The sequence below is a fragment of the Scyliorhinus torazame genome, chromosome 28 (genome assembly GCF_047496885.1).
Source record: "Scyliorhinus torazame isolate Kashiwa2021f chromosome 28, sScyTor2.1, whole genome shotgun sequence".
Taxonomy (NCBI): Eukaryota; Metazoa; Chordata; class Chondrichthyes; order Carcharhiniformes; family Scyliorhinidae; genus Scyliorhinus; species Scyliorhinus torazame.
In genome coordinates, this window is record NC_092734.1 from 14,809,386 (window position 1) to 14,828,335 (window position 18,950).

The window sequence follows — 18,950 nt, forward strand, 5'->3', positions numbered from 1 at the left end:
CCAATGAAATATTACATCATTACATCGAGAGTAATGGAATTTTACATTGTTACATCGAGAGGGAGTAATAGAATATTACATTGTTACATCAAAAGGAGTAACATTCTCCTCTTTCATGTGTATTGACAAATGCACCATAAACATTTATTAAAGAATGCAATATTAAATCTAATACCTCAGTAGTTCCATTGTCATTAATGCCGTATTTGTCTCTAGTTTTCTTGATCTTATCAGAAAAATCCTTGATAAAATTTTTGATTGCCTAAAGAAAGTAGGACACAGTCAGATTCAATATTCAGAACATTTTGAATGAAATTCAATTTACCATTGATGCAGAGCAGAATAGCAAAATAAATTCCTCAATCAAGAGTATATTTGAAGATTCAGAATACAGTGAGATTCCTGGAATGTTCATATGCAAATATTTGATTCCAAGGCAATCAGTAGAATTTCAAATGAACATAGTCTAGCCCCGTGAATTAGGTCATTTTTGCACGTTATTTCATGTATGAGTAACACATCACACTCACTAGTGCAAGTTCAATGTCATGGAGAACCTGAACGACAGAGACTTTTGTAAATTTGTTTCAGGGTAGATTTGAAATCTGTTGGAGCTGTTTCTTCTTCCAATTTTAGATCAGGATAAATCCAAATCATGGTTCATTGTTTGCACTTTACAGTCTGCCGGTGCTGTCATTTCCCCATCCATCAAAGAAATCCAGAGATTGAGAGGCAACTGCCGCTATTTTCGGTGAGCTTATCAGCAGAACAAGGCATTCGTTATTCACCCCAGGTACACTATGCCCCGAATTGCTTTGTGGATATTTCAGTTCATGGGGAATGTGGATGGACCTGTGGAAGCCGCTCATCGCATGAGGACAAGCTCGTGCCAAGCTCTTTAAACACACACCATGCTTAGTCAATAGACTCAACATATCCATGCGTTTTCCACTCGCAATCATGTTGCTGAGGATTCCCAGCTATAGTCATTCCATCACACCTGTTTTAATGGGTAATCCTGAATGTTAATTTGAAGAAACTTGTAAATGGGTAAACACACTGTGCCATGTTCCATTGAGTCATACAGACCAGCTTCATTTATAAAATCAATCCTTATTCTAGCCAGAGTTACCCAATCCCATTTATTGTTATGTGGGGTGGGGGGTAAAAAGCAGAACAACTGACCTCTGCCTCAAATGGAAGAACAGAAATAATTAACAAGGGTTTCCAGTGTTGATATTATCCAACTTCTGATGATTGCTCACTTGCAATGTGGGTTGGGAATTTGTTAGAAATAGGAAACAGAGAGCAGGTACAAAGGGATTGCATTCTGACTGGCAGCATGTGACAACTGGTGCCCTCCCTCAGCTTTTCACCATATGCATCAAAGACATGGATGGAGGAGTACAGGGGGTGAAGTTGGGCATGACCAGGGTCGCAAAACAAGCAGCAAGTACCCCCCCCCCCCCAAAGAAGTGTATGCCTAAATTTGCAGATGACACAAAGATAGAGCAGCACGGTAGCCTTGTGGATAGCACAATTGCTTCACAGCTCCAGGGTCCCAGGTTCGATTCCAGCTTGGGTCACTGTCTGTGCGGAGTCTGCACATCCTCCCCGTGTGTGCGTGGGTTTCCTCCGGGTGCTCCGGTTTCCTCCCACAGTCCAAAGATGTGCAGGTTAGGTGGATTGGCCGTGATAAATTGCCCTTAGTGTCCAAATTGCCCTTAGTGTTGGGTGGGGTTACTGGGTTATGGGGATAAGGTGGCGGTGTTGACCTTGGGTAGGGTGCTCTTTCCAAGAGCTGGTGCAGACTCGATGGGCCGAATGGCCTCCTTCGGCACTGTAAATTCTATGATAGAAAACACAGCAAATTATTTAGATGTGAGTAAGAAGTTACAAAGGGCCATAGGATGCAGCGAGTTGACAAAATAGTGGTAGATGCATTTCAGTGTGATGAAGTACGAGACAATTCACCCTGGATCCAAAATGACAAATTAGAAAATGTCTAAATGGCAAAGGAGTTGGAATTATGGAATAGCAAAGGGTTTGGGGTGTACAGGCACATAATTGATTACATGCTGGTGCATAGGTTCAAAAAGCAATCACAATGCTAATAAAATGTCAGCCTTTAGCTAAAGGAGACTGAAACGTCGAGGTTTTAGCTGTCCATCTGGAGTACTGATCTAGTATTGGACTGGAAGGATATACTGAACTATTGTCCAGTACATCAAATTCACCAGAACGATCCCAGGATTTAAAGGGTTAAATTATGGAGGCAGTTTGCATAAACTAGACATGCATTCTCTTGAATTTAGGAGAATGAAGGCAATCTAATTGAGGTCTTTGAAATGATCGATAGATTCAAAAAGGGGAGATATAGTGAAATTATTTCCCTTTGTTAAGGAGCGAAACAGGAGACAACTGGAGGGGAAAAATGGATGAAGAAAGAGTGATGTTTTAAACCTCTCCTACGTTTTTTTTTTGACACTGACTCTGTGGTTCCTGACCTTTGCCTGGGTTAATGTGTGGAAGACCAGTCTAGGGATGGCCCAACCCCCAGCTTTCCATTCTTCATTGTAGAGAAGAAATGTTACTTGATATAACAAAATGGTAATGATTAGAAACCATGTGAATCAGCTAGTGATGGACCGATGGAGGGCTGGTTTTGCTCAGTGGGCTAGACAGCTGGTTTGTGATGCAGAACAAGGCCAGCAGCACGGGTTCAATTCCCGTACCAGCATACCTGAACAGGCGCCGGAATGTGGCGACGAGGGGCTTTTCACAGTAACTTTATACTTGTGACAATAAAAGGTTATTATTTTTATTATTATGGGTATCAAGGGCTCTTATCCTCCCAACATTTACCACCAATAAAAAATCTGAACTTCCAGGGTGAGACCATTGGGAAAGTCGGTGGAATTTTCCCATTATTTGTCAGGCTCTTACTGAAAACCAGTGTGCATCTCGGCAGAGATTTCAGACCAGATCTGGAGCCGCTCTGGCAAAAGGAAGTTGGGGCTGTGGTCTACGCCATCAGTCTGGCAGGTCAGGGCCTGATAGAGCCAGCCAGGCCACCTCCAGACACATCTTTAATGGGTGTCCCGATCAGCACGGAGGTAAACTCCCCCCAGCCATGCAGGCCCCCACCCCCGAAAAAAAAACACAATTACTGGGAGCTCACCAACCCCCTCCATTATCAGGGGCTCCCTGCCCCCACCAACCACACAATTAACATGGGCTCTTCCTCCCCCACCACAAATTATTCCCCCCCCCCCCAACCACCAAGGCAGTGTCCCTTGTGATGTTTTCTCCCCCCCCCCCCTGCCACTGCCAGGCCCCCCCACACAATACTGCCAAGCGCCCCCTTCAAAGGCCTCGACACCCCATCCCCCAAATCACACATAGCATGAACACTGCCCTTCCAAATTGTCCACCCCACAGGGTCTGGCCCCTGGCACAGGTTGGCACTGCCAGGTCAGCATTGCCAAGTTGCCGACTAAATATTTAGTGAGGTGGGAATCAAGTGGCGTGTAAGCCCTTTGATAATATGTAAATTTGTTAAAATGTATTTAAATAAGCTTCTCACGCTTTCTGGGCGGGAATCTCGGGAAACGAGATCTCACCGGCGAGAATCAGGTTTCCCGACTCTTGCGAGATTTTGTGTCCGCGTCGTCACCCCCTCTGCATTGAGATTTATGTCTACAAGACTTCTTCTTCCATCTTCAGCGAGTCAATTAACATACAAGAAGTATATTAAAGCTTCTTGATGCAATAGTACTTGAAATGGCTGACTGTAAATGCAGTTTTATTTAAAGTTCTGGTCCGAGACATTGAGTAGCAAAAATCAGCCAGTGCATTAGGGAGGCATTTATACAGAGTGACATTTTGTAAATTGGAAATGCCCAATCACACAGGTACAGCCATTACCTCAGTGTACTTCGCACAAACGGTCCTAGTTAGAGCCTTTAGAAATGGGATAGATTAATCAATACAAAAAAAAAAATAACAGGAAATTGTTTGATCTGCATCTGATGTATATTATGCTTTGATGTAAAGAATGAGCATTCTGCCAACCTGCAGATATTCATTTTGACAACACAGAAACTCGCTTCTCTTCATAATTGCCTCAGCAGCTACAACCACTTCATTCTTACTCAGAGCTGGTTCACACGGGCATGGGTAAATGGCCTAGGAGGTAAGAGAAACAAAAGGTGTCAGAGACATTTCTCTCAACAAAAGGGAAAGCAGCTTGCAAACGAAACCACCTGATCAAACATTTCCATGATTCATGGACAACCAAAGGGCTGTCTCCCAGGATTACAAGGTCTCGGGTGATAATTGTTTTGACCCGAGTACAATTTTGTCCAATGCTTTAGAAATGTAAGGCAACAAAAGTCCTGAGAAAAGTTGTCGATTTTTATATAAATATATATATATCTGAGAAAACATTTTCTGTTTTGCGAACTCCATTGCGAAAATTAATGCACCATACAACTTGTTAGACACCTCTTATTGGAACTGAAATTAATACAATTAATGGTTATCTTTTATCCGCAGGAAGATCTTAATTCTCACTATTGGTGTAAAAATTCAGTTGTAGGCATTGGGTATGGCCAGGGTACAGCATCAAGACTTTGCACCGCAAGGTGTTGCATAACTCCAACGAACGTCCCAACCCATCCACACTGTTGCATGGTGGTAATACTGAAGAGCGGGTGATTATAGAGTTCACAAAAATTGTTGTGACTGGTCCAACGGTAATTTGTGTGGCATCTCTTTGCCAGAACGCGGACCTCGGAGTCACCGTCAGCTACACACCGGTTTGAATGTGGGTATGGTTGACTGGTGTCCCGCTATGTTCTCCGCTCTCACTTATGCCTCCAAGTAGCTGGCAGCGTACACCAGCAGGCAGTCCGTGATCCTTCAACTTGGCTCAGGAGCTAAACTGAGGGCATCATCAGATTCGGCGGATCCGGATAGGGGACCCCTTTAAAGTGCTTGAAATCTGGAAGTATGGGAGAGGCAGATAATGCCAGCAAGAGGACCGTGGCTCTAAAAGCAGATACTCACAAAATGCACAATACTTCCATAGCACTCTCCTAATAGTTCATAGAATTTACAGTGCAGAAGGAGGCCATTCGGCCCATCGAGTCGGCTCCGGCTCTTGGAAAGGGCACCCTATCCAAGGTCCACACCTCCACCCTATCCCCATAACCCAGTAACCCCACCCAACACTAATGGCAATTTTGGACACTATGGGCAATTTAGCATGGCCAATCCACCTAACCTGCACATCTTTGGACTGTGGGAGGAAACCAGACCCGGCACCCAGAGGAAACCCATGCACACACAGGGAGAATGTGCAGACTCCGCACAGACAGTGACCCAAGCCGGGAATCGAACCTGGGACCCTGGAGCTGTGAAGTAATTGTGCTATCCACAATGCTACCGTGCAAATTAAGATTTGTGGCCAGTCAGTCACCTGGAACAGATTGGGAAAACGCAGAAGGAACCTGGAGAAGTTGTTCAACAGCAATGTGGACAGAGATCAGAGAAAAGGCCGCCAATGGACATGGAAGGCCAGAACAGCTGAGAAAATTGACGAAGGGACGAGGAAGCTGAAACTGCAAGAACAAATATACTTCCAGGCAATCAATGAACCCTGTTGGACAATCAATCCTTCAGAGTGCCGATTTTACAATTGAACCTTAGTTCGCAGATTTATGAATTCTAACTAACCCGGGAAAATGCACCAGTCTGAGAATGACAGTTCTACAGTGGTGAAAACAAATTAGGCGAGATGCAAAAACATATTTTGTTTTCTACTATTGCTCGAATAATACTTGAAATGGATTGTGATAAGATAATCTTGGCAATTTCCTTTTTTATAAATACGAATCAAAGAGCTTATCCGTAAACTGTAACTCATCCCAATAAAGCCTCCTGCAGCTAAAGCGCATTCTTTACATATTTTGAACTCAAGCTGGCAGAAGCAGTTTAATCTGGAGTTTGCCGAAACAGCACCACGGGTGACTTAAAGGACACCACGCGCAGCAAATTACAGTTTGCTACACGTCAACAATAGTCTTAAAACAGAATGAAATTACCCGAATATTATCCAGAACCCGCTTAAATTCTAACGGTTCATCTTTGCCTTCCATTGATGCTGGATCTAAGCCATCGCCACCATAAATGAACTGGATAATGTCACCAGTTGAGCTGCGTACAGTTAAATCGTACTGTGTGCAAAGATCCTCCAAGGATTTAACCAGCCGTCTCTAGACAAAGACAGAAACAGAAAAAGTATCTTCAGACTGGGGTGTTGTACGCTAAACATTGCAATTGAATTCCTCAGGTGTGTGGGTGCTGAACATCTATAGGCAGATAAGTTTCAATTTAGGATTATATTGGTTTGAGAAATGGCTTCAATTAGAGTTATATAAAACGTACTCAGAGTTGGAGTTTTACCAGGCTCTCGGTTGAAGGTAGAGGGGGGATGGCAGGGGTTGTGGAGCAATGGTGGGTCATGCACCTTGTAACAGTTATGACATGCAGGTTAGGTGGGAGTAGATGGACTGATTAAAGGATTTCAGCCCTCGTTCCAAACCATTCCAATTTTCCCACTCAGCAGAGCACATCCATCTGGTGCCAAGGTGAATCCCAGGCTGACACCCACACTGTGATTCCAGCACGGGCTGGATCTAGTGAAGTGGACCAGACCAGACGTCATCTCACAATGCGGTTTCTCCAGAATACTGGTCAGACCTGATGTGCATAGGATGCAGTTTGAAGAACAAATGTTCAGTTTTCTATCTCAAATGCTTTATTGTTGACCTGGGATTCATGTCACATTACATTCATCCCCCACCATCTGGCCTGCGAAATCCTACCAACTGTCCTGGCTTGATGTAATTCACACCTCTTTAACCTGGGGTTACCCCATCTCTGGACCTGTAAAGATTTAATCACCTACTAATGGTCGCATTCCAAGCATTGTTTGGCATCTTTGAATTTGTCTATGTGTGTGTTTCTGGAACATACCTCTTCATTCACCTGAGGAAGGAGCAGCGCTCCGAAAGCTAGTGGCATCGAAACAAACCTGTTGGACTTTAACCTGGTGTCGTAAGACTTCGTACTGTGCTCACCCCAGTCCAACGCCGGCATCTCCACATCATGGCTTTATTGTTGGTTTAACAAATGAACGTACAAATTATTTTTAGACATTCTTTATGCGCTTTTAGAAAAAGTCCAGCAAGTAAGCAACACAGTGTAAATGTGGCCACAGTCCCAGAGGACCATAGGTTGCTCTCCAGTTTTGAGAGCTGACTGGTGGTGATTTAACCTGAGGGTCACCACACCTCAGGCGAGGGGTAAGGTTCAGAAGGTCAGGCCTTCTTGAATAACCTCGGCCGGTACGGGAATTGAACCCGCGCTGCTGGCCTCGCTCTGCATCACAAGCCAGCCACCCAGCCAACTGAGCTAACCGACAGGGTTAAATTGTCTTTGATGGTATAAGTTAATCAAGAATTGCTAGTCAACAGGGGTTATAAACAGTCTCTGCCATTCATTGACTCACAAAAAGCAAAGAAGATTAGCATCGGCCCTGAATAATTATCTGTACAGAGTCAAATTCTCAGTCTAATTTACTGTCAATGTAGTTCAAGCATGCACCACGTCTTTGTGTAGCAAAGGTCACCTGGCTCTGAGGTTGAGGTGGGGGCAGAGAAGAGGAAGATACGATGGTAGAGGCAATATACTACTTCAAGCTACATAAAAGGCATTAAAGTTGAGCAGTCTTGTGGAGAGATTACTTAGGCCCACTGGAATGTAAAACTCAGCCAGGATAAATTGCAAGCACCAACCAAAGGTTTAATCATTAACACAGAGTGTGATCCACAAGTTACATATACCTAGTTTTACAGATCAAGTGAGAATTCCTGTTCCAAGTACTAGCACGAGGTACGACGTCTAAAAACATGGTTCAAACGGAGTAGACAACCATCAAATCGGATTGTAGGAACAAGTCAATATTTCCAACTCAATTATAAATATGTCCATTTTTGCCATTACCTGCATGTATCCAGTTTCTGCTGTCTTGACAGCAGTATCCACCAGGCCCTCACGACCAGCCATGGTGTGGAAGATAAACTCTGTAGGAGTTAAACCAGAATAGAAACTGTCCGCTACAAAGCCCTTTGCTGCTGGAAGCTGCAGAAAGAAATTGGCCAATTTCATTATAAGCTGCACAGTTTGCAAAGTCATTTGTAGATTAATTGAGTAATTGAGAGATGACAGGGTCTTCATTAACTAAGTAGATTGCTCACCTTCGAATGCTTTTCAAAGTGAGGCAGAGATCTACTCTCAAAACCATCAGGAACGCGTGATCCACTAATAGCCTGCTGTCCTACACAGGCAATCATCTGGGAGATGTTGATGAAGGAACCTATTAAGAGTGTTCATTACTACTTGGTGAATGGAGAATAAAAGACAAATGCCAGGATTTACTTCTTTTTTAAAAAATGTTTCCAATGAAGGGGCACTTTAGCGTGGCCAGTCCACCCACCCTGCACATCTTTGGGCTGTGGGGGTGAAACCCACGCAGACACGGGCAGAATGTGCAAACTGCACACGGACAGTGACCCAGGGCCGGGATCGATCCCGGGTTCTCGGCGCCGTGAGGCAGCAGTGCTAACACTGCACCACCGTGCCGCCCCGACGGTTGGCAATTGTGGTTTAAACAAATAATACAAATGTACAGAACTGCCTCCATCCAAAGAATCATTGGTTACAACTGCATAACCAGCAGACAACCCCAAGAGGAGGCAAGATGCTTTCGCCCAAAAAGAAGCAAGCAAAGAGGTGGTTACAACCTGTTCACATTCAATTTGACTGTTTCAGCAGCAGAGGCCTTAAAGTTAGTCTCTGTTTACGTTTACTCCAATGGAGGAGTCATATTGCCAGATACTGCCAGACCTAATGAATTTTTCCAGCACTTTTTATTTCGACTACATTTACAAATCTGAAACAAGAGCAATTCCATTTGCTATGTTTTTTTCAGAGTTTTAGATACATTGACCGAACCAAAAGACAGCTGCTTCATACAGCTTGATCTGCATATATATGGATTTCAGAAAATAAATGCACTCATACTTAAAACATTAGAACTTTAAAAAAAAAGATTTATTTAAAAGTTTAGTGTTACATTTCCCCATTACCAAATAGGTCAAAGTACCCAAGTTTCTTTTACTAAACACCCACTCAGTGTCCATTTGACTATGTAATCTCTACAAAATGCCTGTCCACCCACCAGTGATAGCATTTGCAATTTAACAATGACTAAATTGCCCACATACCTTTTGAACCACATAGGGCCATAATGAGGGGGCTGTTGCTCTTGTCCAGCTCCCGGAGGCACGCACTGCCAGCATGGTCTCTAATTACAGAGAGTTCCTTGAGGATCAAGGCCTGAAAGTAGTGAAAATATCACGTCAAATCCATTCAGGCAAAATACATATTTTGCTTTCTTCCTGAATCAATCACAGAATTGAAAACAGTTAAGAAAAACAGGCATTCTAAAATCAAAGTGCAGTGTGATCAGCTGGGATATTCCTTAATGTTTTTGCATAATTTTAGGTAGAAGGGGCAAATATGTTTTATAAACTGACTTCAGCAATTGCATTAAGAGAAGCGCAATGCAGTCAGGACTTCTGGGAAGAAACTCAAGCTTTTTGAGATGATCAAATTATTAACTCATTAAAAAATACCGATATTGTGTTGAACACAGCTCTTGCAAATCAAATCATAGATTTTACAGTGCAGAAGGAGGCCATTTGGCCCATCGAGCCCTTGGAAAGAGCACCCTATTCAGCCCAGGCTTGCACCCTATCCCCGTAACCCGACCTAAGCTTTTTTGGGCACTAAGGGGCAATTTAGTGTGGCCAATCCGCCTAACCTGCACATCTTTGAACTGTGGGAGGAATCCGGAGCACCCGGAGGAAACCCACGCAGACACTGGGAGAAAGTGCAACCTCCACACAGACAGTCATCCGAGGCCGAAATCGAACCCGGGAGCTGTGAGGCAGCAGTGCTAACCACTGTGCCACCTTGCCGCATGAAAGTTTCAATTGTTGTTAAGTATCAAATAGACTATTAAATGGCAGTGAGTTGAAAAGGGTCCATTGGGGACACATTTTGATCATTGAACGGCCTGCTTCGGCATCAAACGATACTGCACCACCCAAATGTTTACTGCAGGTTTTGCAAAAATAACTAATGTAGTGTAAGTGTTGCTGGGGAGACAAATCTCTGGCCAACACATTTCTTCATTACACATTACAGCCATTTTCCTTCCACAATGCAAAGAGATTTATTTGTAATTTAACTGGAAGGAATACTCTGCACAACCTGCTAGAAGCAAATGTATTTGTTATTTCAAGTAAAGATGAACAAATTATTTAGGAAATTGACAAAAAGATGAAATTTCAAATACACGTTTCTTTTCCCTCACACCGACAGGATAAACCAGCCCTTACCTCTAATGTTTCTTCCGCTGTGCATCCAGCTTGTTGTTGAAGTTTGCCTGTGTTTAGCGCGTCAATAAATTCATCACACTTCTTGTAGCCAGCATCAAGTAGTTCCTGTTTGGCTTTTAATAGCCCCTTGCCTGGTGTTACGTCACCAATACCAATGGAAAATCCTCGATTGGCTAGATTTGGGAAAAACAAATATAGAATCATAGAATTCCTACAGTGCAGAAGAAGGTAGCATGGTAGCACAGTGGTTAGCACAGTTGCTTCACAGCTCCAGGGTCCCAGGTTTAATTCCCACTTGGGCCACTGTCCGTGTGGAGTCTGCACGTTCTCCCCTTGTCTGCATGGGTTTCCTCCAGGTGCACCGGTTTCCTCCCACAGTCCAAAATATGTGCAGGTTAGGTGGATTAGCCATGATAAATTGCCCTTAGTGCCCGAAAAGGCACAAATATCCAATTTTAAAAAAGAAAAAACCCAACAGCATGTATTTTAAACAAAACATTTCAAGGGAGTGATTACAAAGCAGCAATCTCATTTTAGGTGCTTTACAAAATAAGTTACAATTTAGTCCTGGAGATTACAATGTCATCTGAACCACTGGAAGAGGTGTCTGCTTTTTAAAAAATCATTCGAGGTATCATCTGTCCTCCATTTCCTGCTGCATTCTTGAAATGTAAAGAGGTTCACAATAGGGAATTTGGGAAAAGGCTGCATGAAAGTTTCTAATGTTCGTATTAGTTACTGGCCTTAACTCTGAAAACCATCTTCCTGCAATTTAAAACTGATCACTGCTCGTCATGCAGTTCTATATACCAGATAATTACAAGTAATGCTGTCCCCAAAGTTATTAAAAGTGTAACACCTAATATTCAATGAGACTGTACAGAAGGCTGTACTGACCGCACAGAGGCTGTTCAGGGAGGTGAACCCCCATTTTGCGACTACAAAACACACAGTTGGACATTAAATTTAAAGGGAAGGTTTTAAGTAAAATAATGAATTCCTGGAGGAAAATAAGTGACTTATTATTTTTTTCAGATAGGCGAAATGGTTTTGATGTTGCCTGGTGTGTATGTTCAACATAAAAGATTACAAGTCTCCCAGCTTTACAGAATCTCTGGATACTGATTCAATTTTAAAATCTAAAAATTAAAACCACTTGAACTGTGTGTATTGCATATTCTGTTAGAAATGTTTAATCACTCTCTAATTTAATGTAACAGTGGAGGAAACTGATGTGCATGATTAGCAAATACAGATTAATGGATTGTAAATATCTAGTGCATTAAGCACTGGAAACACACACTCCATGGCTAGATAGGATTACATTTATGGGCTCCTATTATTCAAGATATTCTATTATTTAACTTGAAATAAGGGGAGATATTTTATTGCAGGGGAATTATGTTTTCATTCCGTCAATTTTAATTCAAGTATCAACAGTCACGGTAATCCAGAACAGCGAGCTGATGTCTGGGAGTCTGGATAGAGGAATATTTGGGATCGGGTATCTTATCAGGTAAAAATCTCAAAAAGAATCCATACAGTGCAGGAGGCCACTCATCCCATCGAGTCTGCACCAACGCAGGACTTCAGGAGGTGGGACATGCTGCCACTCTCCCTGGCGGGCAGGGTGCAATCCGTTAAGATGACGGTCCTCCCTAGGTTCTTGTTCATTCCTCACTTAAACACAGCCCTCAGTTCACAGCACTGACCATTTTCAAAATCCTTTCCGCTACCTGGCTGACCATAATTCTGTACGATGGAAATAGTTGTTCCGGGGGTGGATGGCCAGTAGGGGGAATAGGGCCCCGCGGGGGAGGGTGAGGCCTGTAAAAGGAGTTGCGACAGGAGGCGGGGCCGGGCAGGTGGAAAGCACGGGCTTTTTCACACGCTGAAGGCTGGAGGGGTGGGGCCAGGGTAGGGAAGCGTGGCGTTTTTCACGCGCTTGGGATGGAAGGGGGGAGGCGGAGAGCCTGCTGGTGGGTAATGGAAGGGGAGGGGAAGTCCCACAATGGGAGGAGTCGAAGGAGAGGCGGGAGCGGCCGGGGTCAGCAGGAGTCAGCTGACTTGCGGGAGTACAATGGTGGGAGCAATGCAGCTAGGAGGGGTCCTAGCTGGGGGGTGGGGTGGGTGTGGGGAGGAGGGGGGGGGGGGGGGCCGGGTTGCTGCTGGTATGGTCAAGGGGGAGCTGGAGCGAGTAGAGGGTGTTGGGACGGGAGTCTGCCGCTGTGGGGAACGGGCCGGGCGTGGGGTGCGGGCGCGTGGCTGGCCGAGGAGGGGTTATGGCTAGTCGGCGGGGGAGGGTAGCCCCCTGATCCGGCTGATAACCTGGAACGCAAGTGGGCTGAACGGGCCGGTGAAACGGGCCCGGGTGTTCGCACACCTGAAGGGGCTGAAGGCAGATGTGGTCATGCTCCAGGAGACACACCTGAAGGTGGCAGGCCAGGTAAGATTGAGGAAGGGGTGGGTAGGCCAGGCGTTTCATTCGGGGCTGGATGCCAAAAATCAGGGGGTGTCGATCTTGGTGGGAAAGAGGGTGTCGTTCGAGGCGCGAGCATTGTGACAGACAATGGCGGCAGGTACGTAATGGTAAGTGGTAAGCTGCAAGGGGAAAGGGTGGTGCTGGTCAACGTGTACGCCCCGAACTGCGGCGCATGTTGTGTCGGATCCCGGACTTGGAAGTGGGGGGCCTGATAATGGGGGGGGGGGTTTGGATCCGGCACTGGATCGCTCCAGGTCTAGGACGGGTAGGAGGCCGGCGGCGGCTAAAGTGCTGAGGGGGTTTATGGACCAGATGGGAGGGGTGGACCCTTGGAGATTTGCAAGGCTGGGGGCTAGGGATTTTTAATTTTTCCTCGCACGTTCATAAGGCCTATTCCCGGAACGACTTTTTTGTTATGAGCAGGGCACTGGTAGCGAGAGTAGAGGATACCGAGTACTCAGCAATAGCCATTTCGGATCACGCCCCATATTGGGTAGACCTGGAGCTGGGGGAGGAGAGGGACCAGCGCCCGTTGTGGCGCTTGGAGGTGGGGCTGTTGGCGGACGAGGTGGTGAGCGAGCGGGTCCGAAGAAGCATAGAGAGATACCTGGAGGCCAACGATAACGGGGAGGTCCGAGTGGGGATGGTCTGGGAGGCGCTGTAGGGAGAGCTGGATCTCCATTAGGGCCCACAAGGAGAGGAGAGAGCAGAGGGAGAGGCTGGTGGGGGAGGTGGTGAGGGTAGACAGGAGGTGCCGGAGGAGGAACTGTTGAGGGAGAGGCGTAGCCTCCAGGCCGAATTCGACCTGTTGACCACCAGGAAGGTGGAGGCGCAGTGGAGGAAGGTCCAGGGGGCAATTTATGAATATGGGGAAAAGGCAAGTTGGATGCTGGCGCATCAGCTTCGGAAGCGGGACGCAGCTCGGGAGATTGGGGGAGTGTGGTGCGGAGTGGGGTCGGCATCAATGGGGTCTTCAGCTACTTTTATGAGGAACTATATCGGTCCGAGCCCCCACTGGAGGAGGGAGGAATGGGCCGCTTTCTGAACCAACTGAAGTTCCCGAAGGTGGAGGAGGGACTGGTGGCAGGATTAGGGGTCCCAATTGGGTTGGATGTGCTGGCCAAAGGGATAGGGAGCATGCAGGCGGGGAAGGCACCGGGGCCAGATGGTTTCCTGGTCGAATTTTACAAAAAATGTGGGGACCTGTTGGACCCGTTGCTGGTTAGGACCTTCAATGAGGCAAGGGGGGGTTGCCCCCGGCGATGTCCCGGGCACTGATCTCTCTTCTTTAGGTGGGTCAACAGGAGCATAACGGGGTTTGTGTGGGCGCGAGGGACTCCGAGGGTGATCCTGGAGCGGAGTAGGGATGGCGGCGGGGGGTGGGGGGCCTGGCTGGCGCTGCCCAACCTCTGTGGTTACTACTGGGCCGCCAATGCGGCGATGGTGCGCAAGTGGGTGATGGAGGGGGAGGGGGTGGCATGGAAGAGGCTGGAGACGGTGTCGTGAGGGGATGAGTCTGGAGGTGACGAATGTGATATAAAATAGTTACTTTAGAGATACTAGTTAATGTAATGTAGAAATAAGCCACTTTGATTCTTGCAGTTAGGGACAAAGGAATTCGAGACCGCATGGAAAAAGCAGGAAGAGGTGTGTCTATGAGAGTGATGCTGCATTGATAGGGGCCAGAGAAAGGGATTGGAAGTGAGCCAATCAGAATAGATTAAACAGGTCAGGGGGGACCTAGGCTGACCTATGTCCGTCGAGTATGTGAAACTTGATACCATTTGAATTGATTTTGCAGAGATCCCTTTGTCTTTTAGTCAGTCGTTTTTTGGAGTGTAAGAGGCTGGATGTCCTTTTACATTTCTGTAAGATGATTAAGCTTGCAAGCTAAATAAATAACTTCTGTTTACGTGCGAATCCGTCTCAACTTTTATTGAGGCCAGACTGACAGAGAAAGAAATTTGGAGATCAACATTTGGTGCCGAAACCCGGGATTTCTCAGGGCGATCCTGATCCAACTGCGAAATCAGAATTAGACTGATTATGAACAGGAGGACGGGGAACAAAGGGCCCTCAATGTAGAAATGGAAAACGACCAGCATTGATTGTTCCCCTCTTCTTATCGTCTGATTAGTCTGGTCACTCGCGGTTGGCACAGAAAGACCGCCTCGACGAAATCACAGGTCAGTCTGGGGATAAGCACTTTAATTGTGAGTTAATTCGGCTGGGGAAGGCTATATTGTTGATGGGACATTTAAGATAAATGGTTCAACTTTAATTGTGAGTTAATTCGGCTGGGGAAGGCTATATTGTTGATGGGACATTTAAGATAAATGGTTCTACTTTAATTGTGAGTTAATTCGGCTGGGTTATGTTATGAGAGGTAGATGTAACATTTGAAATTGAAACAAATGATTCACCTCTATATGTCTGTGTGTTAAAAATATAGTTGATTAAGTTAAAGAATTTTCCTTGGACTGTAGTGGCGGAAAAACGCAGTTCCAAGGACTAGTTGAGATTATGGGAAATTCCTTGGATAGCACAAATGATCCAGGCATGCCACTGCAAATATTATGTGATAAGTATCCGGACAAAGCTAAGGACTTTAGAAAATTGTCAGCACAGTTAAGAACTAAAATGGGAGATGAATGGCCACTAGGGGGAACCAAAGACCTAGAAATGGTTAAGAAAATCCAGGGACTGATATGGAAAAAAAATCAAAGTATGAAAACTAAAGAATTAATTGGATTATGGAGGCAATATTGTCAAGAGGAAAAAGATAAGATTATGTTGTCCAGCTGGCAGGATAACGCACTTAAAATGGGGATTTCAATTAGTGAACAGGGTAACCTAAAAACATTACAAATCTTGAAAAAGGAATGTGCATTTAAAAAAAGAGCAAATAGAGACAGGAAGGACCCGGGTCACACAAGAGGTGAACTACGTAGTTCAATGGCTGGCCTTGAATTGTCAGAAGAAGAAAAATTCAATAAGTCGGAAAAGTCAGTAGAAATTCCGTCTGCACCCATAGTATGGTCTGCGCTCATTCCAGAACCACCAGAGTACAATAATATATACCCAGCCATTGCTCCCCAGATTTCAAATATGCCAGAAACTCAAGCCCTTTTGGGTGATAGTGTGGGTCCTGATTTACCAACTTCACAACCGAAAGAGCAAAAGGAACTTTGTCCCACAAGCCCAGTTAGCTCTAGGACAAGATCTCGGACAGCAAGAGAGGGGCTTGAAGCTCACCAGAAACAATTAAGCATATCACCTAAGTCTCCCCAAACTAAGGAGAAATCACAAGAGTTGGGAACAAAGAAAGCTGAAACAACTTCGGTTGAAGAGAAAGAACTCCCCCTAGTGACAGGGAGAGACGTTGAAGTCTTGGAACAACCAGGGGAAATACCTAGAGTGCCCCCTGGTGACATTCGGAGACAGTTACCGATTAGGAAGATGCGAAACCCCGATCCAGGGACGGCGGCTGCAAACCCCACAATAGACGTTTACTTCCCATGGACACCCAGTGAGATGATGGCTATTATGACTACAATCCCAGATAGAAAAAAATCTCCTGCTGCCTTTGTGGATTCATTGAGAACTACTATCTCAATTTATCAAGCTGATTCAAGGGACCTCTGGGCCCTAGTTCAGCAGATTTTAACCCCAGCAGAGTACCGCACTTGTCTTAACCACCTGAATTATGCTAGTCATGCCGCACTCCAGCAGGCCTATGCGTTAGACGACGATAGAAGGACACAGATCTTAAATGCGTTGAATAGCACATTTCAAAGGCCCATAAATCTTTCTGTTATCTTAGACCTAAAACCTAAGAAGAATGAAGACCCAGAGGAATTTCTGGGGCGTTTTAATGAAATCTACCGGGGGCAGTCAGGCGATTTGCTGTATCAAAATGGTCAGAATTCCCCTCAATACTGTGCTATGTTAATGCATTGCCTACCACCTTCTGTGGTTACTGCTGTGAAATGTAATAACATGAATTGGACGGAGAACGACCCTTCCCAGATGGCAAGGGCAGTCAGATTTTACTGGAAGGAGGGTGTAGGCCAAGAAGGAGGCTCAGTTACAAAGGTTAAGACTGAGTATGTAATGAAAAAGGATGATCTGCGACCCCAACAAGGGGCAGAAATGGTAGTTTACCAGCAGGAGCCCCAATATAGTGACTTTGGGTGGGTGGATCAGCGAAGAGGGGGATACCAAACCCACCCAAAAGGACCCTCACCCCATTTTTATGGTCCACTGAATGAATCAACAGCTCTACAACCGCAGCCCCCTCTGAGGGGCCATTGGTCTACTGGAAGACGAGGCCGGGGCAGATATAGAGGGAACAATGCATGTTTTAATTGCGGCCGTGTAGATCACTGGCAACAGGAATGCCCCTTTAAAAGACAGACAGTAGAAGGAGATTATCCGACCCAAAGGAGAGGGTACCCACCAAGGGGAGGACAGATGAGATACACTGACTTCTCCCAGGAAAACCCTTTCCCAACACAGGATTGACTAGCTAATTTAGCCATAAGGACTCTCCAATCCGACAGGGAACCTATTATCTCTCTGCAGATAGGAGATCAACATCACTCATTTGTCATCGACACAGGGGCAGCGATGTCTTCTGTGCAATCAACACTTAAATTACCAATATCCGACCACACGCAGCAATTATCAGGGTTCCAAGGACAGGTGTGTGAGTATCCTATTTCTGAACCTGTGACAGTCACTTACGAGAATACGTCTGCAGAACATCAGTTTGTAGTGACTACTGGATTGGACTGTAACTTGTTGGCCCGAGATTTACTGTGTATCTTCCAGCTACAGCTAGAATGCGGAGATGAGGGGGTAACGGTTACATCATGGAGGATGAGACAACAGTGCTATATTTCTATCACCCCCCAGTGGTGGACGTTAGACATTGAACAGTCACTGCATCACGTTACCCTGGCCTATGACAGAACTGGACGAAACAGGGAGTTGGAGGACAAATACCGGCCATTACTTGAGACCGAATGGCCAGTCAAGGTTGCAGCCACAGTCACGGGAAAAGAAGGTACAGCCGATTTTGTTACAATATCACCACATTTATGGCCACAGTCAGCTTCGGTAAGCCCTCATATTACACGTCAGGTCCATGACCAGTACCATGCCAGGGATATGGGACGAATGGTCAGGAGGGCAGTGGATCATTCAGATCCAACAGACTACGCACTTCAAGCCATGCCAGACGGCACTACCATAAAATATTTTGAGGTCCCTGAAACGATTAACACTCGACTGCAGCATCACAGGGGACATGATGTGTTGGAATATGTCAATCAACAGGTCTGGGCGGAATACCCATCACAAGTGGGAAAGACAAATGTTACACCTATCAAGGTAATGATTAAGGATCATGCAAAGCTACCTTCCATTCGGCAATACCCCCTCAAATCTCAAGCTGCTCCATCAATAGATAAATTAATTCAAGAACTATTGAAACAGGGTATTTTGGTCCCTTGCCAATCAGAATGTAACACCCCCATACTTGCTGTGCCTAAACCAGCCAAACCAGACCAGTACCGATTAGTACAGGATTTACGTTCAATTAATGCCATCGCACAGCCGTTACATGCTCTCGTCCCTAACCCTGCCCACATACTGGCTCAAATTCCAGCACAAGCCCGGGTCTTCGCCGTAATTGACCTTCAGCACGCCTTCTTTGCCCTCCCACTTGCGACTGAAAGTCAATATTTGTTTGCCTTCACTTACAATGGGCAGCAGTATACCTGGACCCGACTGCCACAGGGGTTTGTCAATTCACCTACACTCTTCTCCAGATGTTTGCAGACCCAACTCCAGGCCTTGACATTGGAGCATGGTTCCACTCTAGTGCAGTATGTAGATGACATATTGGTGGCAAGTCCTGACGAGCCCAGTAA

General features: G+C 45.6%; 1 protein-coding gene across 1 annotated transcript in view; it reads right to left on the bottom strand.

The window, feature by feature from the left end:
• Nucleotides 1-18,950, bottom strand: part of polr3a (polymerase (RNA) III (DNA directed) polypeptide A) — a 67,807-nt gene that overhangs the window by 9,028 nt on the left and 39,829 nt on the right. The window contains 7 exon segments of the mRNA XM_072491526.1: nt 176-262; nt 4,075-4,188; nt 6,108-6,278; nt 8,071-8,208; nt 8,325-8,443; nt 9,354-9,465; nt 10,533-10,705. Coding sequence (XP_072347627.1) covers nt 176-262; nt 4,075-4,188; nt 6,108-6,278; nt 8,071-8,208; nt 8,325-8,443; nt 9,354-9,465; nt 10,533-10,705 — 914 coding nt within the window.